The sequence below is a fragment of the Electrona antarctica genome (assembly GCF_951216825.1).
Source record: "Electrona antarctica genome assembly, chromosome: 18".
Lineage (NCBI taxonomy): Eukaryota > Metazoa > Chordata > Actinopteri > Myctophiformes > Myctophidae > Electrona > Electrona antarctica.
In genome coordinates, this window is record NC_136799.1 from 32,423,226 (window position 1) to 32,451,062 (window position 27,837).

General features: G+C 42.7%; 4 protein-coding genes across 9 annotated transcripts; 2 read left to right on the forward strand and 2 right to left on the reverse strand.

Moving 5' to 3' along the window:
- Positions 1–472: 472 nt before the first annotated feature.
- Positions 473–3,863, reverse strand: ccdc32 (coiled-coil domain containing 32). Its single transcript, XM_079528525.1, has 4 exons — positions 3,739–3,863; positions 3,183–3,504; positions 2,558–2,711; positions 473–1,669 (listed from the first exon to the last, which is right to left on the reverse strand). The coding sequence occupies exons 2-4, from the start codon at positions 3,445–3,447 to the stop codon at positions 1,465–1,467; spliced, it is 624 nt and encodes a 207-aa protein (XP_079384651.1). The 5' UTR covers positions 3,448–3,504; positions 3,739–3,863; the 3' UTR covers positions 473–1,464.
- On the forward strand, positions 3,180–8,793 carry pcmtl (l-isoaspartyl protein carboxyl methyltransferase, like). Of its 5 annotated transcripts, none has more exons than XM_079528522.1 (9): positions 3,180–3,318; positions 4,446–4,571; positions 4,799–4,903; positions 5,007–5,038; positions 5,763–5,867; positions 6,377–6,497; positions 6,744–6,829; positions 7,760–7,929; positions 8,386–8,793. In XM_079528522.1, coding segments are annotated over exons 1-9 (774 nt in total). In that variant the 5' UTR covers positions 3,180–3,317; the 3' UTR covers positions 8,414–8,793. The 5 variants fall into 5 exon arrangements, with proteins under 5 accessions (XP_079384648.1, XP_079384649.1, XP_079384647.1 ...); XM_079528523.1 differs by lacking the exon at positions 3,180–3,318 and adding an exon at positions 3,511–3,651; XM_079528521.1 differs by lacking the exon at positions 3,180–3,318 and adding an exon at positions 3,934–4,037 and having other exon boundaries at positions 8,350–8,793.
- A 516-nt stretch (positions 8,794–9,309) lies between these two features.
- On the forward strand, positions 9,310–12,987 carry rpusd2 (RNA pseudouridine synthase domain containing 2). Of its 2 annotated transcripts, XM_079528777.1 has the most exons (4): positions 9,310–9,523; positions 9,817–10,287; positions 10,412–10,708; positions 11,443–12,987. In XM_079528777.1, the coding sequence occupies exons 1-4, from the start codon at positions 9,515–9,517 to the stop codon at positions 12,184–12,186; spliced, it is 1,521 nt and encodes a 506-aa protein (XP_079384903.1). In that variant the 5' UTR covers positions 9,310–9,514; the 3' UTR covers positions 12,187–12,987. The 2 variants fall into 2 exon arrangements, with proteins under 2 accessions (XP_079384903.1, XP_079384902.1); XM_079528776.1 differs by lacking the exon at positions 9,310–9,523 and having other exon boundaries at positions 9,536–10,287.
- Positions 12,988–14,399: 1,412 nt separating this feature from the next.
- disp2 (dispatched RND transporter family member 2) lies at positions 14,400–27,600 on the reverse strand (the record flags this gene model as incomplete). The annotated part of the gene is made up of 9 exons (XM_079528223.1): positions 14,400–17,735; positions 17,896–18,057; positions 18,390–18,487; positions 19,065–19,141; positions 20,458–20,603; positions 21,419–21,571; positions 22,098–22,335; positions 22,660–22,830; positions 27,506–27,600. 9 exons carry the CDS (start codon positions 27,598–27,600, stop codon positions 14,400–14,402), a joined length of 4,476 nt encoding a protein of 1,491 aa, XP_079384349.1.
- Positions 27,601–27,837: the final 237 nt, after the last annotated feature.

Below are 27,837 nucleotides of genomic sequence, written 5' to 3' on the forward strand. Positions count from 1 at the left end.
ACTGTGTACATTGGTGACTATAAACTAGCTGATCTTGAGGCAATGAGGCCTACAAAAACGTGAGGAAAAAAACTTAGTACCAACAAGGTCAACTAGTGGGTTTACTAGTCGACTAGTTGCTTAAAGCCCTGTGTGTGTGTGTGTGTGTGTGTGTGTGTTAGAGTTCTCAAATTCTGCCCGAACATGACCCGACGTTTTCAGGTCTAAAATGTATGCTAATTACTAGGGCCGGGCCCTAATTTTGGAAAACTTTGGGAGTTTGGTTGACTGAAAACATTGTTCATCTGCAAACATAATTACCATAATCATTGTATATTAGGACCAAATATTAACAAACAAGTCACATAAACAATGAAATACGTCCACTCCACACATTGAACGTTAGTTAACTGGTTGAATGTTTACTGAACAATTAAAAACAACATTAATCTGGGACATAAGGAGCATACTCTCATTTTGCTTAGACTGAGAATGCCTTTAAACAATAACTTGTTTTTATTTAATCAAATGTGAAATTAATATGGCAACGATGAGGATATTTCACACTGAAATTACACTATTTCAGTCATTTGTCACAGATAATTAACAGTTCTTATTCACCCCATAAACCCAGCATAAAATACAATGTTTCTCTTGAATAATGATGCATTAGTTCAGGCCCAGGGATTATAATTTACAAAATGCCTTAACATTTCCAAAACAATACTCTGTAATGACACTCATTAACTAGATTATGTACAACCTAAGTCACGTTACAGAGAGAGGTTGGACTGTACGTATATACCAGCTAATAAAAGAAAGAACGAACACACTTGCCCCTGGTCAAATCAGATATTTTTAAACGTAACCTCAGTAAAACTTAATGTATTCCTAAAAGTAACCTCAGTAAAACTATACCTAAACCTAATCCGAGTAAAACTATTGTTCTTGCTTACTGTAAATCGCTCTGGACTAAGAACGTCTGATAAATGCTTAAATTGTATGCCTAAACCTAAACTTATTCCTAAATGTAATCTCGGTAAAACTATGCCTAACCTTAACCTTATTCCTTACCTAACCTCAGTAATACAAGAATACTGTGGGCGAGCTATCTGCGAAAAAAAAGGGTCCGAGAGTATTTTGGGGAGAACCTTCCGGTAGCAACCAATTCTATGTCTACAGAACAGCATGTCATGTCATTCTTTATCCTGCTTTATGCATTTACATTTGCAGCACGTTTGAAGAATACATATCACTGTCACTGACAAGATTCAATACTCGAGGTGGCTTAGTGCAGTAGTTCTCAACCTTTTCAGGCCATGACCTAGTAGGAGTTCAGGCATTACATTTAGTTTGACTTTGACTCGGTTCCACAGATAAATAGATGGCAGATCAATCCACTTGGTCAAACAACCTCTAAAAATTCAGTATGGTCCTGAACAGGTTACTACGTAGTAATTTTTTTTTTACCACCACTAAATCAAGTCATTTCTCTGGAGAATGAGCGTCATCCTGTTCAGGCTTTTGTGTGTCTCCTGTGTTCATTCCGTCCCGTGTGTCGGCCTGTTCAGAATCAGAGGTACTGTCAGCTGTTTCGGTGTTCTGAGATGGTCTGAGGAGATATTCCAGCTCCTCCACACTGATAGCCACCTTTTCAGGGATCAACCACCGCTTGAAGTTCTCCAGGGCACTGTGAAAGGAAATATAATATACAGTATTAAGACACATTCAGAACAGTGGTTGTCAACCTTTTCTGGATCAGGGCCCACTTGAAAATCTTTTATTATTATTATTTTTTTTAGAACCAATTAGGCCAATTTTACCCTCTTTCTCAGAGGCGTATCTACAATAAGGCGAGGGCAGGCGTCCGCCTGTCCAAATCAATTTCTGGCCTGGCCAAAATCCATACAATGAGAGGGAAAAAAAAGAGGAAAAAAAAGTACAAAAACAAGACCTGAGAACTATTAGTGACAGCTGATTGGCCGTTGTGGTAGAGCAACATTACATTCCAACATTCCATTAAATGCATGCCTTTCAGCCTTTGTATCCTACTCGTCTGGCAGGTATATCTCTTTGAAAACCTTTAGTGCTACGATTGTGCGCGAGGAGACGACAATTAACACATCTTGTCTGCCCAAAACGTAATTCCTGGATACGCTGCTGCTTTTTCTCCCCACACACATTTGTGTTGTCACTGCTGTTGTATCCTACCGACTCACCTGCCAGTGAGGAGCCCCACCAGGAGGACGTATGGTAGGGATCAGGGTTGCTATTATAATTAGAGCATCTTCAAATGTTTTGACTCGTTTGTTTGCACTTGAGTCGCTAATAAGTGGCACGTAGAACTGTTTTTACATTAGATTCCCACATGAGAGGAAACCAATTTAATGTTGACCTTATGGACATAATTAAAGTGAGATGGAACTGTTGCTGCTCGGCATCTTATAAAACTGATAACTGTGTGTGTGTGTGTTGGGGTGCTTTTAAAAGCCCTTTAATATGCCATTACCGGTCTCATCTGTACAAAAATATCGATATTCAGGACACCCTCAGTCTTTTGGTACATCATTCCGCCCACCTCTCGTCCATGTCACCGCTTTGGAAGAGCTCAGACGTCTGGGCATCATGTAGGAATCTGTCCCAACATTCTTTCTTGGCTTGAGACAAAGAGCGCAGCATGTCCCTGGAGGTAACATCACTGGACTGGCCCTTCAGTCTCTTCAGGCGGTTCTCTGAAATCAAATATAGAAACACCTTTTTTATTTTAAATTCTATAACCGCTTTTCAATATCCGAGATAACATTTCCAAATCAATGCATTTGTCACATAGCGGTTTTCATTGACTGTTTTACTGGAGAGTAAGGGAAAAATAACACTAAACCCACATGCCACCAAGGTGTTGCAACTGTGACAACTAACAAAATCCCTGATCCCTTCAATCCCTAAAACACATTTGATCCACAACTCTGGGGTGAGTGAGCAAAATATAATTCAAACTGAGGAGTGACCCAATCTGCCCAGGGAATCTTTGTCTGGTTTCCAGGCTAGTGGGCACTGGCAGACAAAAAAAGAAAGAGAAAACAGAAGAGGGAAACAAGCTAACCATGGTTCACATGACGCTCGTACTTCACGAGCATGACCGTCATGATAATCATGACAGTCATGTTTAAGGGCTAGAAACAAGCATGAATGGAGATCCATACCTAAACTTGCTATGTAGATTTCTGAATCCTCCATGGGTTCCCAGTTGGCACCAGGAGAAGAATGCGCACATGTTCCATTTGATTGTCCATTCGCCTGCAGGCCGACTTGGGATGCTGGCTGGAAGGAATCTGTGAAGTGGGTACTGTTTACGTTAACATCTTGACTAGGTTCTTCCACCATTGCTCCTGCTGGCAAACTGGAGCAGATCTCGGACCAGAGCTCTCCACTGGACCGAACCTCCTTGTTCGCGAAGTCCTCAATCATGCTGCAGCTGGTTGCACTAAATCGAATGTCCTCGGCAGGACGTCTCGGTTAAATAACCTGAATAGTTAATCAGACATATGTGAGAATCTAGTATAGGATTAGGAAAGTGAATATAAATGAAATCAAATGGAAAAGCATCTATGGTAGCCTACATCTAAGGCTAAGACTGGAAAAGCAGGCGTGCCAGTGCCACCTATCAAGCTAGTAAGCTAAAATTGTGGCGAACCGTGACATTTTATATACTATATATTTGCCTGTGGGGGAAATGTTGTTGTTATATCAACATCTTACCTCTTTGAAAAAGACAATACGCAACAAAAAGACTTGACCTGCTAGCTAACAGTACCCATGATCTTTGAAAAACAATGTCTAAAATGCCACACGGACCGTAGTCAACTTCCTTATTTTGAGTAATGTCATTGGACCATCAAACTGCCTGTCACATTGTTCTGCGATCTGATTGGCGCTCTGCGGGTGTCTGTTGGAGAACCCGGAGAACCCCAATCTTATTGGTCAGATTTGACGGTCCTGTGCAAGGACCAGGAAGTCCCAGCCTGGGACATCGATGGTGCTTTTCATACCAAAAGAATGTAAATAAATACTACCAGGGGCTGGAAGGAGTGTTGTGAGTGACCACTTTTGTTTAATGTAGTATTTTGTGACCATTGATTTAGGAACAGCCGCTTTCTACCGTTGTTAACTTGGTAGCGTTGTAATATTGCTAATGACCTGAAGTCTTCATAATCTCTTTGGTCAAATCCTATTTTTGTGATTTCATGGGAAGTTGTTTTTCTTTGCATTGACATAAACACAAATATGAGCTCTGTGACATGATGTAGCCTACCTACTATTCATTTATTTGACATCATTATTTGATAAATTCTCTATGACTATAACCCACTGACCATAGTCACCTCTATGTCACTCAAGAGGTCAAATTTAGATTTTGTTTATTTACTGTAGTTTGTTTGTTTTTGCACACACATTTCTCATTACAGTGTGGGAGATGCAAGCAGTGTTTCGTCTGGCTGTAGTGGCATTCCCTATGGGCGTGCTGCTATCCCGGACAATGGCTTGGATATCCAGTGGCAAGACTCAAGCAGAACTCATCAGCAGGCTTAGGGGTAGGTAATGAACAACTGATTAATTCCATAGATTTATGGGTGTCATTGTCTCCACCACCACCATTTCATTTCTGCACTCATCAATGAATGACATGAATGTAATATCAGAACACTGCTGTGATTGAACCCAGTGTGGATGCATTATGCTATACTGGAGACAGACCAATAGTCTTCCTCCGACAGACAGACCTGTTAAATCCTGCCTTTATTTCCTCCGACTCCTATAGACCATGGGGTGATCCGCAGTGACAGAGTGTTTGATGCCATGTTGGCTACAGACAGAGGAATCTATTCTAAAGACTACCCATATGCTGACTCTCCTCAATCCATAGGTATGTCAGTCACAGTTTGTTTCTTAGCAACCCTGTAGCTTACTCACTTATAGTATATAAGTGAAAGATGTATTCTAAGACATGTTTATTTCTATTTTCAAAGGATATAGGGCAACGATTAGTGCTCCACATATGGTGAGTAAGATAGAATGTAGTGGAGGAGCTTGGGGAGAGAGATAAGGGATATTTCGCGCCAAATTTAGCACAGATGTAGACCAGGGCATGCTCTAATGATTTAGCTAGGGCGCCCGAGCCGGCCACCTTCGGGGTCGCCACAGCGGCCAAATCCATATGGCCACCATTGACAACCTATATACGGCAACATTTTCTAAATGTAATTATTCTTTAAGTAGCATGTGACGTGTCAAACTAGGAGGCTATTCCAAGCATTAGTTTTGCACGAAAAACACTCCTTGGGATAAATTCGGCCATAGCCACTTGCCCAAATGTGATGTGTCCTCATTGCATTTGTGGTGAGGGCTATGGCAATTTTTAGCCCAAGGAGGGTTTTTCGTGCAAAACTAATGCTTGGAATGGATTCAGAATCATGAAAACCCCCTAGTTTGACACGTCACATGCTACTTAAAGCATAATGAAAATGTTATGCACTTATATAGGATGATAATGGTGGCCATATGGATTTGGCCGCTGCGCCCCCGAAGGTCACCGGCGTGGGCGCCCTAGCTAAATCATTAGAGCATGCCCTGGGCTACATCTGTGCAATATTTGCTGCTTTTAAGACAAATTAGTGTGAAATATCCCTAAGCTCCTCCACTAATGTGCAATAACATGAATTTCAGTCATTTCAAGACATGAGTGGAGGTTTGATAGTGCTCTTTCCTTTGTGTTGCCTTTGCAGCATGCCCATGCTCTGGAGGTACTGAGTGACAAGCTAACTGAAGGAGCATCAGCGTTGGATGTGGGCTCAGGGAGTGGCTATCTCACTGCCTGCTTTGCAAGGATGGTAACGTGTATCATCTTATAATCAAGTTATTTCTGAGTTGATATTTCCATGCGATATGGCATCCGTCTGACCAAGTTACAGCTTAATTTAAAGTCAAATGTAAACCTTGTTGCGTGTTGGTGTCGTTTAATAACTGATTTCCACTGAGCAACACTGTCATGCACCAGAGTGTAAATTAGGCCTAAGTAGTCTACGGCAGTGCAGTGGTTGTCAATTTGGGGATTGGGGACCCCCAGTGGTCCTTGAGAGGATTCCAGGTGGTCCCCAGCTAAATGATTGTTAGTTGTAACCAAATGTAACCCTTATCTGTAAATAAAATCTGAAAGTGTACAAATGGAACCAAATAGAGGCTGAACTCTTACGGTCTATTTGGTTCTATTTGTACACTCTCAAATTAGAACTCACTCTGAGGATTTTACAGTGTAGATTGAAGTCCCAAAGATAGAGAATTGTATCTAAAACGTTTGCGAATAACTGATCTAAAGTAAAGATTGTTCTGTTGCCCGTAGGTAGGGCCCAGTGGTAAAGTGGTGGGGATTGAACACATCGACGAGCTGGTGCAAACCTCAGTGAGAAATGTGCAGGCTGACGACCCACAGCTGCTCTCATCTGGGCGCATCACACTTGTGGGTGAGTTGGATAACATCGGGATATATGACCTTATAGCCTTTATTGTTGCACACAATTGTCGTGCACTGAAAATCGCTGATCTACAAGTTCACAACGTGTCACATTGTGAGCTTGTCGGCTATTTTCAATGTGTGACACAATGTGCAACCATGTATAAATCAGTCTGTGTTGGTTGCTCTCTCGACAACAAACATATTGGATTTGACAGATGAGGTAACATCATGTCATTCATACATCCGTTCACAGCTGGGGATGGAAGGCTGGGCTATCCAGACGGGGCACCATATGATGCCATCCATGTTGGTGCAGCTGCGCCTACACTTCCCAAGGCTGTAAGGACTATTATGGTTTCAAATGCAATACAACATGATGCAAAAAAGTAAAAAACAAAATGTCTTCTTCAATATATGATTTAATAAATGTGTATATTATAATAGAGAAGTGGATTATTGTGCTACATGATTAATATATATATACACACACACACACACACACACACACACAAACATGTGCTCATGTGTGTATTTGGGCATTGATTTTGTACTTTCAAATGCCCTATTTTTTATTATATACGTATTTATGTATTTATAATTAATCTTGTTTGTGCGGAGCTAATCTCCCAAACTGCAATCAGTGGCAAACTTTGTATATCACTGCTAGTAGGCCACATGAGTACCTCCTAAACCACCAAAATGTATAATATTTCATTTTAACTAGCCGATGCCCGTTGGGAAAGAAAAAAAAGTCTGTCTGGCTGTGTCCTTTATGTCCGTATATTGAGTTCTGTGTCAGCCATGCCCAAATATGGAGTCCAGGTCAGTCTATGATGTCAGTACTTTGATGTCATATTGATGCTTGATGTATGGTACTCCATATACTGTATGGGGCTTTGTGGATTTACCCATAATGGTTTGGACAACCACAGCATTTATAGCTTTTACAATGGAAGTCAATGGGTGTGTGATCGCGCTGAAACCTTGCCCAAATTTGGAGTCATATATACTGTAGGTATGTCATAGACGAAGACCACTAAGATGACTGACATCACAGGCTGGTCACATGAAGTCTGAGATCTGCATTGGAGCCATGTCGTTTCTATGTCGAACTTATTATGTGGTCTCTGTCTATTCCAGTTTTGATATGCTACAACATAGGACTTAATCCTATTTTGAATCATCATTGAAATGTAATGCAAAGCACATTTCCATTCAAATGACAACAGTAGTATGTCAATGTTATCTTTTCAATCTCTGTCCTGGAAGCTCTTGGAGCAGCTGAAGCCTGGGGGACGGTTGGTTCTGCCAGTGGGTCCAGATGGTGGCAGTCAGGTTCTAGAACAGTACGACCGGCAGAGTGACGGAACCTTCCTCAGGAAAGCGCTGATGGGAGTGATCTACGTGCCCCTAACTGACAAGACACGGCAGTGGCCTAGGTATAAAGATGCAATGACTAGAATTATGTTGTTACTAAACCAATATAATTTAATTTTGATGTAATTTAGGTCCTCAATTGTTATTTCCATGAAAGAACATAAAGCGTTTCTAGTATGGTGATTTCATCATAAACATGCCATTTTTATTGAGTGGTGTAAACCACTCCTACAACTGGCTTTGTTAGTTTACGTGTCTGTCTGTCTGTTCGTAAAAAATGAGCACGGTTCACACGGGTGTGATTTCATTACGTCAGACCACAGCTGATCAGTCTATATAAGACCTTACACCACTTTTATTTGCCTACATCTGGAGCCTCCATCTTTGCTGTAGATGGAGGACAGTATATCGTCCATGTCCATGCACATGCAATATAAATGTGAAGTTTCCTCATGATATCCTTGCTATCTGTCTCTTCCCAGAGGTGATCTCTGACTGCAGTGTGGTTGCCCCTGCAGGAGGTGGCGTTGGTGCTGCAGTTCCTGAGTTCAGTAGAACTGCTGATTTGTTCCATCAGACTCCAGTCCTCCAGCCAGGCCATCCAGCCAGCTGTCCTGCTGGCTTGTCACCTAGCAACATGAAAGGTCAATGTGGAGTGAGCACATATAAAGCTGGGTAACAGTGATGACTGTATTCGCAGAATCCACTGAGTCAGGACAATATTGTAATATGTACCCACTAACATGTTGTCAGTGGGTACAAAAGTAATTTAGGGTATTTGGTATTATGGTTGAAAGAAGTGTTGAATGTGTATTGCTTTGGGGATATTGCTTTCATGGATTGCTAAATGTAATTAAATTATCCCAGTGTTTCGCCACCAGTTTTCTTTAGCCGTAGCGAACAAAAATAAAAGCCTGGGTACTGAGGTTACTTTTCATATTGTTTTGTGTGTAAACCAAATGAATAGGAATTATTTGGTCATCATGATTTGTGTGATTTGTGTTATTTGAATGAAGTGAGAACATTTAAAATAATAGCATTTGAACTAATTTAAATTGTGTGGATTCACTTTGTTTCATTCATTTCTGGTTCTTATGCTTTGTATGTGAAACAGTGACAGCATGTTGATACACAACACATAAATAGATTTGATGCATTTTCCCCATTGTGTTTTTTATTTACATTTGAAACATGCAGATTAACTAATAAAATATAATTAAATAAAAAGTGTGAGTCTGACAAAGTGATTTATGTACCTGCCAAAACTATGGACTTAATCTGAAGTGACATAATCTTGGAATATAATAGAACTGGTGCCATAGGATTTACGCCTACAATACACTCACGTGACATCGATTCCCTTCCCACGTGGCGTGACGTCACGTAACTGTAAACTAATATATACGACATGACATCCCCCTGGCCCTTGGTTATTGTTTAGTTAATACACCTGTAGCTCTGTAGGGTAACACGTATTCAGGTCGTCAGGTTGAGGTCGCGGCATACAGAGCCGTATATGGGTCGGAAATCGGAACCATATCGGGCTAATCAGGAGTTGGACCTGGCGTTCTGTAGGACACCCTGATATTACGATACTACAAATTGGCGTCATCAGTGCGCGCCGCCGCCAAAGCAGGACCCCTTCAAATGATGCACGTGAGTGTTTTGATCCCCCCATGGCTTTGATACGCGTTTTTAAATCGTATGTTTCACCTATTTCGGATAAAACACTGAGTCTGAACAACTCTATACTAAACAAAACCATAGATTGTATGTACAATTTTGTCACAGCAGGTCATTTTAAGAAATGTGTGTCTCCAGTACGTGCCCAACATACGCGGCTGTTTGATTGTGAGCTGTCTCTCGATCACAGTGTTTGTTTCAAAAACAATATAAAACGCGTCATTCACAACCTAAGAACAAGGAAAATTGCATTTCGCTATCTACAGAACGGAACAGCTGTCGTAACCATGGATGGAACAGAAGCAGGAGATACTCCAGGTAGCAGCATCGCGGTCAACGAGGCGACTACAGGAGCCATTAAACGAAAAAGTGACGAGTCCGACGAACCAGAACCGAGCGGCCGAGGGAAAAAACGGAGAGGGAGGGGAGGTAAGAACCTCCGTCCTGGGGAGAGATACATCCCTCCTCCCCAGAAACGGAACCTAGGCGTTGGTTTCAGCCAGGAACATTTTGATGAGACGTCGTACTACTTTGAGGGCGGTCTCCGCAAAGTGCACCCTTATTACTTTGACTTTAAAACCTACTGTAAAGGGCGCTGGGTTGGGAAGACTCTTCTTGAGGTCTTCAAAAGTGAGTTTAGAGCCGAGTCTATAGAGTATTATCAGAGGGCTGCCAAGGATGGACGTATTCGACTGAACGAGACTCCCATAGATGACCTGTCGTCCGTTGTGCTCAGGGTTAGTATAATCATCTTTTATCTACCTGTAAATGTTCGAATATAGCCATTTTCTAGAAATGTTAGACTGTGATGCTGTGATAAGTTTGATTAATTTTATTCATATCCCATGTTCCCATCTACAGAACAATGACCATATGAGGAATACAGTGCATCGCCATGAACCGCCTGTGGTTGGCAGGCCTCTAGAGATTCTGGTAGACGACGGCGAGGTGCTTGTGGTTAACAAGCCAGCCTCCATACCTGTCCACCCCTGTGGTCGTTTTCGTCACAACACTGTGATATTCATTCTGGGGAAGGAACAGGGTGTCTCTGAGCTCCATACAGTTCACAGATTGGACAGGCTCACTTCCGGAGTGTTGCTGTTTGCCCGGACACTAGAAGTGTCTAAAAAACTGGACCAGTTGGTGAGAGATAGACAGGTAGGTTCAGTATGGGGTGGAGCACAACTGCTGTGCTACCTTAGCCCTAGAACGGCTCTTGTTCCATACAGTGTATATACAGTATTTCACATACAGAGCCATAGAACGGTCGCACTTACTTTCATGTCGGACGTAAACTTGGCGGCCTAAATGTGATAAATGTACTGTTTGTAATAATTCCAAAGACGTGGAGTGAAATATGGTCCTCTAGTTTTATATCCATGTGAAAGTTCTGGCACAAAACGTGTATTTAGTCAATTATCTCCACTTTTTCAAGAGATGCACACGGACGTCTTTCTCTCCGGGCAAAGGGTCCCAGGAGTTAATTCAATGATCACAGGCATTCTAGGTCTAGTGCTACCTCTGGTGACAAAATTTCCACCTAGGTCTAGCTATCTATCTAGAATATAGAAAGTGAGGGGCGCTAATATATTAAAGTCTAACTCATGTTGATTATGTGATGTAAAACAAACATTAAATTATCTTTATTGTTAATGGCATTTCATGTTTGTTAGGGACAAGATGTAAATTTTCCCTTCATTGTCTGGCGTTTTTAAAACAAACATTGAACTAAAAACAAACATTAAACCTGTATATAGGAGAGGCTAGCGCTCCTCAAAAAAGACAATAGTCATTAATTTCCTGTTTTATGAAGTTTGCATAATGCTTCAAGTTCTTGTCTCGTGATGTTTTCCCTAAAGAATTTAGTACTGATAGATCTTCCCTTCTAACAGATGGAAAAGGAGTACGTCTGTCGAGTGACAGGGGAGTTTCCTGAGGGTGAGCTGGTCTGTGAGGAACCCATCCTGGTTGTCTCCTTCAAGGTGGGCATCTGTCGGGTTGACCCCAAGGGCAAGGATTGTAGAACTGTCTTCCAGAGGCTCAGCTTCAACGGAAATACCAGCGTGGTCCGCTGCATGCCCCTCACTGGCCGCACACACCAGATTCGGGTCCATCTTCAATATCTGGGCTTCCCCATCCTCAGAGATCCTGTCTATGGGTCCTCGGCCTGGGGGCCCACCAGGGGCAAAGGTGGCCTATCGGGGAAGAGTAATGAAGAGGTGTTGAAAGCTCTGGTGGAGGAACACCGCTCCAAGGAAAGTCTGCACCTGCTCGATCTTCCAGATGATGGGATTGGTATTGTAGAGGAGGAAGGGAGCACTGGCGCCATGGATGTGGCTTATGAGAAGGACAAGAAAAGTACAACGTATGTGTCGCATGACACCTCTGAACCTGACGAGACTGGAGAGAACTCTCCAAATGAGAAAGCCACCTGTAGTGACTCAACTGACTCCTGTCAGCAGAAACCTCAAGCAACCCGAGATGGCCTGTGTGGTGAATGCAAGATTGTACGACCAGACCCCACGGAGAAGGATCTCATCATGTATCTCCATGCCTTACGATACAAGGGGCCAGATTTTGAATATTCTACACCTTTACCTGATTGGGCAAAAGAGGACTGGGTTGAGGCAGATTAGTTTTTTAACCCTTATACTGTAATAATGAATTGCCAAAGGGCATTTTTGAGGGGCGCTAGGTATATTCAGCTATTAGTGTAGATTTTCGTCTTACACAAACATTAAATTCCCATTGACAATGAATGGAGAATTTACGTCATCTGATGATGACAAGAGCGCCCCTCACTTCACACGGGTGTGATTTTTATTCCACATTTAACACAACGTAACTATGTGACTCATGATTTGGTGATCATGGGCGTGTGTGTCTGCGTGCGTGTGCACGGTCAAGGCATATTGATTGTGTTTAGCGAGTGTTTATCGCAAAACAAGAGTGACTATCATGTGAGAAATTGTACTTTTTGGAGCTGTAACATTTCTTAATTGTAGTTTTGTTTAATAATGTATTTCATTTATGTGTCACCAAAATTCATGAATATACGGTCATTTTCTGTTTTTCTTTTTCCTATCGAATGATTACATTGCAGCCTATGATCTCTGGAGTGTTTCATCCAAATATATATATATAATATATTTAATGAAACAATGGTTGCAGGAAAAATAAATGCTTTATGGAAAAATAAATGCTTTATTAGTTTCCAATATTGTGAAAAATCAACAAAGTCAACTATGTTGAATAAAAGTGATGGCAACCTTTAATTTTTCTCTTCATACAAAGCCTGTGATGAATGCATGTACTAATTCATCTCTTTCTAAGGCAGGCTATTGTATTGAGCTATTTGAAGTGAAGGCTCATCCAAGAAATCTCAGTTGTCAAAAAGAAACCCTTTATTAAAATAATTGCTTGTAGGCACATTTTGACATTTTACTGGTCAAGGTCTATTGAACCACCATCTCAGCCAAAACACCTGCGTTGCAGACCGTACATCACATTTCTTTATTTAAATACATCAATACAATATACATAGACTTGGTAATTTGTCCTTTTGTAAAGGACATGACATGTCCTTTGCACACAACTCACACACACACAGTTAACAATTGTTTCAACAAATGAAACGACTTGTTGCAAGGATTTTGGCACATGCTGCACGTATTGTGTATCGATTCATACATGCATAGAAATAATGCAGAATGGTAAAGGCATTCTCACTCTCCCACAGATTCTGTGTTGTATATGACATTCAGAATCACCGTACATGACTGATTTGATGTGTTGTCTCCAAATGTATTAACTTTGGAAGTCACGTGTGTCCTGGCATAAAACCAAGCCTCAGAACTCAGTCTGGGAGTCCCATGTCCATACATTGATATGTTTTATAGTCAACAATATGCACCTTCTGAGCCTTAATTCTGCAACAATGTTTGGACCAGCCCACATCATAGAATTACTTAATTATAATTATCTTCATTAGATATGTGTCTTTTAGAATCAAATACACACTGCATTTCTTGGCACTGACACTTCTTTTGACAGTAAGACAGTTAACAGGTTTCAATGGGCCATGAAACTTCAAATAAGACATTGCTAACTGCACTGTAGGTCTCTGGTAAACTACATTGACAACATGAACACACAACACAAAATTAAGCTTGTAATGACTATGTACTACAGTAATAGTTAAACTGCACGTAATACATAGGCACACATCCAAAGCAGCACTTTCTCTTTAATGTTTTAGTTTTCATCAAAGTCCTTGAATGTATCCACATGATGATGGGTATGACTGGAAGGTCAATTCCAGCATGGAAAACATTGGTGGGTGATCACCGTCAAGTTCGTCAACATATCTGAACTCAAATCAGTTCAGATATCTTTAGTGAAGGTGTAAGAATTCCAGGCACGAAATAAAACTTTTTGTAACTGCAGTACTTTGTTTCCTGGTATGTTTTTGTGTTGCATTCTTCTCCTTAAGTTCAAAGGGGACGATTATATCATATTGTAGTCAAGAGGAAAATGTCTGTAATGTGACCTGCTCATCCGTTGTCTACAAGTGTCAGGATAAATGAATCATGCTTTGAATTTGACCTTTCAATGAGGAAACATCCATGCTCTGATCTTCATTTGTAATAAAAAGCAGAATTACCTCAGCAACAACATTGACAAACATGCTGTCACTTTACATGTTACATTTGAGATTGGCTTCTATTTCCTGTGAGCATTGCTAGGAACAGTGACTATTCCTTTTGTTATTACCATATTCTCTAATTATAGTGATTTTACACTATTTCAGAGTACTTCATACACAGTGAAGACCAAGTTCTCCCTCTGCTCAGCATGTTTCTTCCCTTTGCCCATCTCTTTTAATCCATACATCCGGCAGGTCTGGCTTACTATTGGGCAAGATGACCACCTCCTCACTTTGGCCCTTGCTACAACCTGACGGAGTTTCATAAACATTTTCCTTGAGTGAGAGACGCAGGGTATCCCTTTTCCCATTTAGGTGACCTGGCCGTAGCTGAACTTCACCTTCAGTTTGCTGAGCAGTGGAAAGCCCTGGTTCTATGTCACTCAAGCATGTCTCGTTGGAGACCTCCAGCTCCTCATAGGAGCTCTGAGACTGGGAGGAGAGGAGCCTCTTGTGGGATGGATGGTGGCTTTCAAGGCACTCCTCTTTGCTGGGTTCATCCTTGCACAGCGACGACTGGTCAATGGTCTCCAAGGTTTGGCTAATTATAGTGTCTTCCATGCTGGAAGATGTGAGGGAAGCACTTCTCCACATCCCTTCCTCACCAGACTGACCTCTGCAGGTCTTACACAGCAGCCTGTCCTTATCCAGGTCTTCTTGTTGTGGGGTCATGGACTGGAGGTTGTTCTCTTTGTATGGAGAGGAGGTCTGGAAGGCAGGAGGTTGGTGACTGACCGTATGTTGACTACTACACAAGTCTTCACTCTCTGCCTCTATGCTACATCTTTCCACATCCCTCCCACAGTATTGAATCTCATCAGAAAGTACAGAGGGCCGGTTGGACAGCTTGCTTGTGCATGTGCTGTTCTCAAAACTGTCACTCAGCCGGTAGGCCAATGGCTGCAGCTCGTACTGCTCAGGGCCCCGCCCCCCACCCACTCTCTCTGCTTCTATCTGCTTATGCCTCTGCTTCCGCACATCGTCATTTGGGTAAAGATACCCACCAGCCTCTTTGTCGTAATTCCTCCTGCCTCTAGATCTGCCAAAGGCCCCGTTAGCAGCCGAGGGAGATGAGGAACCAGGCTCTGCAGTGGACACCATGCCTTCAGAGACCTTCTCTGATGAACACGGCATCGTGATCCTCCCACAGCTTTTCTGAGGCCCAAAAAAGCAGCACAGGGACTGGAAGAAGAAGGTTGCAAATCCACACGCCACACACTTGACCAAGAAAAGGAAAATTCCCAACTTTCTGAACAGTAAGGCCGTGGCAGGCAGCATGAGGATGCCGATGCAAAAAAATGCACCTGAGCCAATTGCTACAGGGCACCCCATCCTTTTTGTGGCGTGTGCCACTCTCCCGATTCTATCGGAGTGTGGCGCTGAGCTGTAGGAAATGCAGTAGTTAGCAAGGAAGTCAACAGACAGCCCTGCGGCGGCTGATATAAAGAGAGCCTCAACACCATTCAGCTGCCATTCTAGAAGAACTAGGAGACCCACAGTGACAAACACACTCCCCCCTACAGCCACAGTTCCATAGATGCTCAGTGGAATATTCCAAGTGGTCAAGAGAAGTGATGCAAGCGTAAGAGCAACCGATGAGCCGGCTACTACTAGAGTCTCTGAGCTTAGGGATTGTTGTAGGTCAAAGAGAGACAACTGACTGACGAACCAGCCTTTCTCCAGTCCCCGTGGAGCTTCCGATGTTTCCCTGTTGAACCATGTCACAATTTCCTTGAAGAAAACACTGGTTCTGCTATAGTTATAGCTGTAGAGGTATGTTGTTTTGAATGTCAACACGAGGGCAGCTATTCTGCCATCTGGTTGGAAGTACAGGCCTCCAGTGTGAGCCAGATGGCCCTCAGCATGGCGCTCTGACAGCATCATACTGAGGCATTGCTCAAACACACTAGGTGTGTAGGGGAAGGGGATATTATTACAACAGAAATGCAGGGAGTCCTCACTCTCTGAGCAACGTCTGATGGACACCCAGTGTACAAGCTGTGACACGAGACAGATGTTATCTGTTATCAGATTGTCCCCTTCTGATGACGGAGGGGAATAAAAGCTTTGGTTCTGGACCCTCCCACATAAATCTTTCAACCAAACCTGAGCATCTGGACTGCTCATGTTAAATTCTCGGTCTAGAACCAAAGACCCATTGCTTTTTGGGTTGAAGTGATCCCCGTTATCAGTGAGCTTAACCCCCCAAACGAGCATCAACGTAACAGGTTGATCCTCCCCATTCTTCTGCCTCTCAAACATAAACATGTGTCTGTACTCTGCATCGTACCTCTCAAATGGGTGGCTGGAACGGAACAGCTGCATGGTCTTGCTGTCTAAGGTAGGCAGCTTCATACCAGGGTCAACACAAGTTATGTATGTTCCTCCAGCAGCGAGCACTGCAAACCAGCAAACCCAGATGTATCTGAACTTAACCACCCCGCAAGGCAGGATTTTCAGGAATAACAGATTGGATGTGTCAGTCAATCCTCGTTTTAACCCTCTCAGTTTTTGTCCAAGGGTGAACAGACACCGCTTCCTGGAGCTCGTATCCCAGAAGCCGCCATGGTTTTGGGAGCAGCAGGGCTTCCATCCCTGGGCGGCTGCAGAGGCGGCAGACATAATTGTGTGCCGCTCACGGAGAATGAATAAGCATGGCAGCCATACTAATGCTGAGAGTGAACTGATCAAAGAAGCAGTGCCTAGGTAGATGGAGAAACACCTGATCGCTGTGATGCTGCTAAGGTAACCAGAGTAAAATGCTGCGCTTGATGTCAAGCCTGAAACAATTATCAAATACCCAACTTCCTGCATAACTCTGTTTACTCTCTTGTCCAGGGAAGCTGAGGGGTTCTGGGACAGCTGGAGATTCCAGAAGTCGGCAAAGGTAAATGCGTGATTGGTGAAACTGCCCAGTAGAATAAAAGCTGCCGATAGGTTGATTAAGGGGAAGAAAGTCAAGCGAAATGCAACTTTGTAGAAGAAATAGGAAGTAAGCAGTGACCCTATGATTGCTATTAGAGACAGTGCTGATATGAAGACAGACTTGAGATACAGAGTCATCGTGAAGAATAGAGACGCAATGGCAATGACCGGGTATACCGAATCTCTCGCCAGGTAATGCTTAAACAATGTCTGTTTGATGCCAAGGTCCATGCCAGTGATAGTTGTATTGTTATAGGTCAAATCCCGTCCTTCAAGACTATTCGTGTATATCTCCACCATATGATCCCCTTTGTCCACAGGCAGGAACAGTAAGCTGTACTTCAGCAAAGGGACTTGGTATTCCACAGTCTGTGGGGCAAGGAAGTCTTTGTCAACCAGGAAGTGGAGGATCTGGAAAACCACACGGGAATGTTTACAGCGGGATGGCACTGAGGCGCAGCTGCCATGTTTGGGTCTCTTGACACACGTCTCCACTAGTTGTCCATCGTGGTAGTATGGAGCACAGTACCGCAGTAGGCTCAGTGACTCAGACACCTGATGGGACAGAAAATAAAATGTAAGACCTAAGTACTGTATATTGAATAGAGCTATCCTCTTATGGGACGGGCTGCAACAATTGAACATTTTGGGAAAGAGACAAACCATTGAGAATGCTAATTTTCATAGTGGAAAGGAAATTAAAAAGAAAAGCTACCTGGTGTGAAGTAAGGCTGAGACAGGAGGAGGCATTCGTGAGGACAGCTAGGTAGTTCCCAAGGGACCAGCTGGGACAGCAGCCCCCTCTAGACACTCTTTCATCAGCCTCCAGCCTGACGTGCTGCTGGCAAAGGTCCTGGAACTGTGCCTGAGAGCGAATCTGAAACAGACAAATTAACCACTTAAGCCCTATTTGAAACTTCCTCAAAAATAGCTTTATAGATTGGTTATTTTCATTATTTTAGCTCACATCTTTTCTTATAATAGGTTCAAAGTGGTTAATGGAAGAAAGTTTTGAGTGTGCCAGGTTTTGAATCAAATTCGCAAAATAACAAACTGATTTAAGTAATGTAGCATTTTACATTCATGCGAGATGTAATAATTGGTACAGAACGAGTGGCATGGTGAGTAGAGCAAGAGAGGCACGACAAAGGATTTTTGAGCAGACAGTACAGGGAAAAGGTGAGACAAAAAATGAGGATAAGAGGCTACCCTGGCTTGTTCCATCTCACACATGGAGTAGATAGCCCTCAGGCTCCAGAGACTGGCAGAGTTCCCTGAACGGAATACAAGCTGGGCAAAGCGTTCGTCTGTGTGGAATAGAGGGAGACAGATGGATACAACATAAGATGAACATTCCTGAATTGTCCACTGGTCCAAAATGTCAAGCATAGTGTACTACTGGCGTACATGTAAAATCGCCTCACATTCTATTTCAAATCTTTATGTTGCGAGTTCGGCGCGGGTAAGCCCCAAGGACCGCAGGCGTTTTGTTTTCAAATGGAAAAAAAGCCTGGGCGAGCTCAGCAGGAAAAGTAGCGTAGGAGTCGGAGTGAACCTTGTATTTCGCTAACCAATAAGAGTGCAGAGGGGCGTCGCTCCAAATGTGGTGACGTCAGTGTTCTCTGCTGTGTGGTGGACCTTCGAAACATTACCGCAGGTGGGTGGGGAGGCAGGCACATCCAAATGTGGTGACGTCAGTGTTCTCTGCTGTGTGGTGGACCTTCAAAACATTACCGCAGGTGGGTGGGGAGGCAGGCACATAGGTTGGTGAACCAATAGGAAGTCGGTGTCGGTTTCCACCGCTAGTTTGATCCTCCCCTCTTTCACCCTAAAATAATTAGTAGACAGACATCAATTAACAGAATGACGGCATTGATGGCCCACCTGGAGTGTCACAGAGGAAGGTGTGTGGTGGAGAGTCTCTGTCCAGCATCCTCCTGGAACGCTGTTTGACATCTGCACTGCTCCCATCGCCATTGCTTAAGCATAGATATCAACACCCACATGCACACACAGAAATAAATGTATTCGGATCAAACGGAAACCTAATACACTGCTCCGCATGTTATTGACTACTCGTAAAATTACCTCATCATTGACACGAACACCAAATTATGTAACGCTCATCCATTTCCATATTCAGTGTACTGTACACTAGTTCAAGGGTTCCCAAACCTCTCAGGCTGTGACCCCCACAAATCATATTTTAACTGGGCTCCCCCCCACCCAGACAAGCATGTAGAATTGTAAGAGTTGAGGCATTAACTTAACTACAAGCTCCTTCTCTATGATAATGACACCTCGTAATGACAGACTACTGGCTGCCCCCCCATACAGTACAGTACATCTTTGCCTGCTCACATGGTTTCATTGTGTATAACAGCCTCCCTCCCTCCGTCTCCCTTTTTGTTGTTTTCTTTCGGTTTCTTTTTGTTGCCCCACTTTGCCTATTGTGTTGCTACAGTATATAGAACTACCCCCCCCCCCCCTGTTGTGGAAAAAATCTAATAAAATGCTAATTTCAAAAATATTAACTACAAGTTAACCAAGTTCACAACGCAAGGCATTGTGAGCTTGTAGATTGGCTATTTTAAATAGTTTTGCCTCTTTCTTAGGTAATATTTGACAATTGGGCCAATGTTTCAACGTTCCAATGTTTAACCAACAAACTATTCTTATTATTTGTTTATTCATCTCATGTTAGAGGTAGGCTATTAAAAGGTCTTAAAAGCCATTGAATTGTAACTTTAGAAATGTTCAGATACCTTGTCTACACTTATACTGTATTTTGGTTTGTTTACTCTTACTGTGTTGACTGAGAAAACCTGGTCTTGACAGAGTCCAAATCAAGACCAGGTCTGACTCTGAGGGGGTCGAGTCCGAGTCGAGACTGAGGCCGACGGGAGGCGAGACCGAGTCGAGACTGAGACCAGATTATTATTATTTTCACATTTGATAGGTACAGAAAACACTGCGAGAGCAGGCAGGTGCGTCAGCTGCGCTCCATTACTTAACAAGATATCTGTATATAAGCTGACTCGAGTACTACAACACTACAATGCACATTAAGCTAATAATCCGAAGAACCCCCAAGATCATTTGGGTCCCGGACCCCAGTTTGGGAACCATTGCACTAGTTAGTGACGCTACAGCACAGTCACGGTTTAACCGTGTGGCACAATGAGAGCACATTATTGTCAACAGAAATTGCTTCACATTTTTCTCTGTTGAAATTCAAAGAATCTTGTTGTTCAGCAACATATAGACTAGGCTTCACTGTGCAGAAGTCTGCCTGCATGGTGCTGACCTGTCTCTGAGCTGTTGTGGTAAAGTGAACAGAGTTTTTCCTGGCCCTGAGTTCTCCAGCAGCTTGGTAAGACTGGACTGTCGGACCTCGATATAGGTACCCCGCGGCTCGAAACCCTGAAAGGAGAACATAAACAGACATAAACACAGTGTAAACACAGACATACACACACAAAGACTGAAGCTAATAACAGTGTGGACAGTAGTGGCCACCAACACATGATGAATTCCTGTTCTGTCCTTTGTCTATATAGAAGTGTCTATTTGTACGTCTCTAAATGTTTTTGATGATTTGAACATTGTGGACCCTATTGGAAACAAGTGTAATGCTTAATTGGGTCGTCCAATCACAGTTAACAGCCTTTGTATTGAGTTTGTGCTTGAAATGTACTGTAATTCTGCAAACTGTTATATACAGTACAATACAATACATTTTTCAATCAATCAATCAAACAACGAGCTGAATACATTTGCATGAAGAGTACTGTATGATGGGTTGCGAAAACAAAGACAGCTTGCGCCACTTTACAAGAATGAGGAGGTTCTTGTGTCTTTGTTTAATGCTAAGGGAAAGATGCTATAAAAATAAATGAGTTAAAACAATATTCCTTGCATGGCAAATATCTTTTCAGTCTTAGATAGATGTATTGATAGAATGGTAGATGATAATAATAATCAAAATCATAAGTAAATAAACACATAAAACATAATTTACACAAAGCAATGTTGGTTCAATAGATGAGGCTGAAATACCATGGATGACTCAGTTTACACTGGGGCATTAATGATAAGACAAGTCACTGTAGGAGGTTTGGATTGTAGTGGGAGATTAATACCACACTGTTGTATGTGGACTGATCTAGTTAAAAATAGTTTACTCTGTGTGTGTGTGTGTGTGTGCGTGTGCGTGCGTGCATGTCTTTTTGACCCACCAGGAGTGGATCGGAGAAGTCTGGCAGTGGTCCAATTAACAGACCGGCTAGTGAACACCCCAGGAAGAGAACCGCACAGCCCACCAGCACTGCCAATGGGTAGTCCACAACCACCTGAGAATAGCTATCAAATATACACCAATGAAAACAAGTCTGAACGATCTCCATCTACCGGTAATCACTGAACAGGTGGGACATGCAGATTAACTCAGACAGTACAAATGGAACCAAATGGTCTCTACACCCTCTGATTTAAAGTATCATGGGGATTTTACTGAGTTGCCCTTTCTTGTGGAAAAAAGCTTTCTGTCTTTGTCCAGTCAACAGCGCCACATAAATGTAGTTTAACATGTATGGAGAAAAATAATACATGGTGTGTTTAAACATTGCATGCTAATTGTTTTAATGAATGGAAGTTACTGACTTTCTAGGAATCCAGTACAGTCCTCCATCCCTACAACAGAATACAAATTACAGTCACAATCAGGAAGTCAGGGCAAAATCCAGATGGTGTGTGTGTGTGTGTGTGTGTGTGTGTGTGTGTGTGTGTGTGTGTGTGTGTGTGTGTGTGTGTGTGTGTGTGTGTGTGTGTGTGTGTGTGTGTGTGTGTGTGTGTGTGTGTGTGTGTGTGTGTGCACATACAGTAGACATAACAAAAACATTAATAGGCCTATAACACAACATACCTAACGGTTACCACATGTCGCTGTGCTGATTTGTGTGCTCCCCTTTCATGTGATCCGTGCAGCCAGTGACATCGCACTGCGTTGTGACAGGATGCATGATGGGTAGACGTGCAGCTATGTCCCACCTTCACCACTGCACCACCACCTGAGCAATCTGCATGAGGCCCTGCCACATGACAGTCATGGCAGGCATTGGATGTGATTGGCTTGTGGTGGCCACAGGAATGACATCTTCTGTGCTGTTGCGGATGGTAAGCTGATGATGGGGGACCCTGGGGGACCGTAGGAGACGTAGGTTAGGTTATGGACAGGTCACCGCACATATAATACACATACGATGAGCATAGTATTATGTTTTCTTCTGGTTGATGGATGTGTGTGGTGTAAACCAAGGCTTTTGGGTTTAATTAGAATTGGAGGTTGACATACAGGGCGACATGATCACTATTTTTGCCACTGCCTGCTCTGTGGTATATATATTTTCAGCCTAGCTCAAGGCACTCTGACTAGGTTTTAATGGGTCCTAGTAGATGTCGTGTAGCTTCGGTGACATACAGCAGTGTCTGTGCTCTCAGGCTTACATGGTGGTAAAGCTGGCAAGAAGACGAGGGTTGGCCGAGGCTGCTGCAGCTGTCACAGAGATCCCCTTCAGACTGGAGGACTGTTAACTGGGCCTCAGTACTACAGACACTGTCAGGGGGGCACAGAGACACTGCTGGGATCTCACTGAGGAGAGGAGCGGAGAGGAGAGGGACAAGGAAACAAAGAGTAGAGATGAAATATTTACAATACATTTGTGGCTGTTTCGTTTAATGGATTCTAGCACACAGAACTGCTAATGAGGTACGGAATGGAGTCCTGGGCGGTACGTTGTTACTATGCTGGAAAGTCCAATTAAAAAACGACATTGAGACAGTCTATTTGTGCTATATGTCAAGCAGGCTTGAGAATAGTGTAGAAATATATGGACACCATTATGTATGAGGGCTATACACAACAGGTTGGTTTTGGCAGGTGCCAGGAATTCTCTGGCCTGACAGGTGAGATAAGATTAAGATAAGATTTGAGTTTATTCCTCCATGAGTTTTTAATGTATGTTCTTCTCTGCTGCAGTTTATGTTGCTCATATAAAGATACTTCAGGAGGAAAGGGCCTGGAAGTATGCATATCCGGTCTACATGTGTTTTGTGGATTTGGAGAAGGCATATGACCGGGTCCCCCGGGAGGTGCTGCCTGGGAGTATGGGGTGAGGGGGACCTTGTCGAGGCCCATCCAATCTCTGTACACCCAAAGCGAGAGCTGTGTACGTGTGCTCGGGAGTAAGTCGGATTTAGTGGCTGTACTTTATTGCTCATCTCTCTTTACTGGTTGCCTGTTCGAACCTGGGCTCCCCCAGAGTTAGTGTCGAAGTGTCCTTGAGCAAGACACTGAACCCCTAATTGCTCCTGATGTGCTGGCTGGTGCCTTGCATGGTTTCCGCCGCCATCAGTGTATGAATGTATGGGTGAATTAATGCACAATCTATGTAAAGCGCCTTGGATGTCTTTAGGCCAAGGAGTGTTTTTCGTGCAAAACTAATGCTTGGAATGGATTCAGAATCATGAAAACCCCCTAGTTTGACATGTCACAATTGTCACATGCTACTTAAAGCATGATGAAATTTGGGAAATGTTGCCATATATTGGTTGTCTATGGTGTGGTATACAAAAATGGCCATAACATTTTTTCGCAATGTTTTCGGCAGAGCAGGCCTCTCATTCTGTGGACCTTAATGACCAAATGAATAGAGAAAACACAAATAAAAAGTACGGCATGACATCACAGATTAATCCTTAACCGGCTACTACTCCCTCGTGCTCTTTTTGTAAGGACCGACCCCAGAAATGGTCTGTGTGCTGTCGCGCACGTGTGTGTGTGTGTGTGTGTGTGTGTGTGTGTGTGTGTGTGTGTGTGTGTGTGTGTGTGTGTGTGTGTGTGTGTGTGTGTGTGTGTGTGTGTGTGTGTGTGTGTGTGTGTGTGTGTGTGTGTGTGTGTGTGTGTGTGTGTGTGTGTGTGTGTGCGCGTGTGCACGCACGCACGCATAATGCATGCATTATTATATCCTATTTGTGACCGAAGAGTTCAAGTACCTCTGGGTCATGTTAGACTCAACCCTAACCTTTAAAAAACATGTGAAAGAAATTTCAAACACATTCAAATTCAACCTTCAAAACTTTAAACAAATTAGACACTTCCTGACAGTTAGTGCTGCTAAATCCTATCTTCAATGCGTGACACACGCCTGTCACACGTTGAGTGCTGTTTCACAAACTGGTCTTGCACAGGTATAACGATTCTCAAACCCATTGAACAGCTATATAAGAGTGTGCTAAAGGTGTTCACATATCACCACTGTAATATCCTTCAGAAGTGCAGTTTCTTGAGTTTAGCTAATTTTAAGGTTTTTAAACAGGTTAGTATTATTTACAACTTTACAAGAACCTACCTACATGATCTGTGCCCGCCTCCCCTAAGGGAATTCATAAAAAGGAAGCCTGATAGAGGGATCAGCACTACTAGGGCAACCACTAGAGGGGACTGCGAAGTGCCATACCGGCAAACCGCTTTCAGTTTAGGGCTGTTCAATCTGGAATGACCTACCTCTGACAATAAGAGATTGTCAGTCATTTCCATCATTTAAGTACAGCCTTAAAAAATGGTTACTTACTGGACAACAAAACCTGTGACCATGTATAGTCTAATAGTCTAGTAGTGCACCTTGACAGCATATCCTATATTACTATTAAAGCAATGATGCACCTTATGCACAAGTTTCTTTACTCACAATTCTGTGTTGCCCTTTGGAGGCACTGAACTATATACAGTAGATGCACCCTTTCTTTACCTTGTACTTTGTTTCTTGTACACTGTATATATGTTCTTATACTTTTTTCTTTGTCTCGTAGTGTACCGGTAGTGTGCTTCGCTGCCTGTCTGTTTTGTTTCTATGTTTTGTGTGGGGACTGCGGAATAGTGCGGATGACATTTAGCATTTTTGCTAATTCCGGTGTATTTACATTGCATTTGGTTGTAAAGTAAATATAGTATAGTAATGGTGTAACCACATGCACTTTGTAGTGAGTAGGGAGAGATTTGGGACATGGATTCCAAGTATTCTGATAATAAATATGTCCAAATATAGAGATGTACTGATGTATACTGCTGACATTATAGGTGACTGATGTCTAATGTTTAATAATGAATGAGTTGCAATACATGTACTGCTTATGTGGTCTGTGGTCTACATCTACAACAACAATTGTTTTTCCACATTTGAGTTGATAAAGCCATACATCCTTTTAAGTCACACTTCATCACTATGGTGACAGAGTAGGTAAACAGAGACCTACGTTACATGGTTTTATTTTCATCCCATCCGCTGGTGAGGATTAGCCTGCTGGTATATTATTATGTTATTATGGAGCTAATATTACACAGTACAATACTTGATTACTCTGTGTTCATTTTTCTCTGAGAGTGTAAAATTGAGACACACAATAGATTATTTCTACACTCCCAGAGTTGAATTAATACTGCAGATTTTAGAGTGAATTGTGAAACCCACTAAAGTTGCTCAATTTCCCAAATGTTCCTTTGCTTCACCATGAATGCCATCCTATAGGCATATTATTGCTGGTGGTGGAAACCTCATTAGGTCCAAAACGGTTACTATTCAGGATTACAAAAATCATAATAGCTCATCTACAAGCTCACAGCGAGTTGCGATCCAACTCGTTGTGAGTTATTTTTGCCACTTTTGTGTGTCACTGACTGTAGTATGGTGAAGTAGGCCATTTATTTACTAGATGAAATATGGAGATACAAGGTGCCAGCCACAATTTACACATCAGTCTAGTTATAGTTATAGTTTTTTTTGTGGCTTTCGCTTTTATTTTTTAAAATATTTTTTATGGAGGGACAGACAGTAGGCTGACAGGAAATGGGGAGAGAGATTGGGGGAAGACATGCAGTAAAGGCCCGCGGCACACTGCCAGACTGGATTACCAGCCAAGGTGCCTGGACCACTGAGCCATGGCCCAGGCCTCTGATAGTATAGTTTGTATTTACTTCTGTTCAAAGGAGTGAAAATGCAGTAAACCCCACCAAAACACAAACATTAGTTGATCCACCTCTCTGGTAATATTGCGGTACTTTGTCTTGTATAGTATTTGTATAGTTTCACATCAATGGCATTTTGCAGAGCTGTCAGAGATAGACATAGGCATTGTGTGTGTGAGAGCAGTTTGTGGAACCCATTAATATTTCAGTGGGTGGAGAACAGAAATATAAATATAATTGTCACTGAGAAGAAATAATGTGAGTTAAAAGGACAATTGTGGGGCCACCAGCATATAGTCTGAGCTCAAAAAGCATTTTACCCTGTGGACAAGATGATCACATGCAGGGTCTATATGGCTCAAAACCTATATCTGTTTGAGATGGTTCATTTATTGGGCCTGTCTTGAGACTTGACCACTTATACTTAGACGCAAGGTTGAACGCTAACAAAATGAAAAGGACTCCAACCAGGCATCTCAGTACCCCCCACCCCCCTCACTCTCTCCCTCAGTTTCTGTCTGAGTGGTTCAACACCTCTCTGTCTCATTATAGCTATACAGCTGCAGGGAGCAGTATAGGGAATGGACCAGACTGGCCCTCTCGACCCAGAACAGAAGGTTTGCGTGGTGAACAGTCGTGGACTCAACAGTGCTCCCACCCAGCAGCACGACAGCCAACTGTCAATAATATGATGACTGGCTGCGCACATGTGCCTGTGCCCTGTGTGCTTGCTGCATGTGTTATCTATTTCAGGGGGGCTGCTGAACAGTGCTACTGTCTGCTGCTGAGTTGATGTATGTATGTATGTATGTATGTATGTATGTATGTATGTATGTATGTATGTATGTATGTGTGTACAGTATGTGTGTACAGTATGTGTAGCCTATACTGTATGTATTTGTCACAGCAGGCACATACCCCAGAAACATGGACGCTGGCTTGTGATATGATAGCGGTAACCTAGGCATCACAATCACATGCAGTGTCTGGAAATCTTGTGTTGAACAGCCATCAATTTTCCTCGTGGAAGAAAAAAGTGCTAGCTGTCAACAGATCATGGCCATCTCTCTTTGAGCCTTTGTTTTATCACAAACTAATGGAAATGGCATTTCGCGTTCTGTCACGTAAAGACAGTAGAAATATTATGATTAATATTTGTTATGTCCGAAATCCATACTGTGCAGGTTTGATTGACACGTTGAACAAACAGCATGGAAACGCACCTTTTGGATCATCCATTATGTCGAGAAATAAAGTTAAACGGTAAAACAAAAAAAATCCCAAAGCAATGAGAAGGACCCACCTTTGAGAAGCCTCCTGTATTTCCCTTTCATCTGTAGGAGAATCATCCATTACAATAGCGTCCGTGCTCTCCCCTGTAATCGAACACGCTTCCATTATACCAGGGCTTGGAATCAAACAAATTAACAAAACCGCAATAAAAAAATGCTCTACTTTAGGAAAGAGAAAAATCTGAATCGCCCCATTTGCTCAACGTCGTCCACGAGGAAAAGAGATGGGGCTTATTTATTTCTAGGCTACTACCAAACAGAAATGGCTTGTTTGAGTTAATCTGCGTGGAGGGTCATTGTGATTGGCGGAGGGCGTGTGATGCTCGCTGCCTCTGGTGAAGAT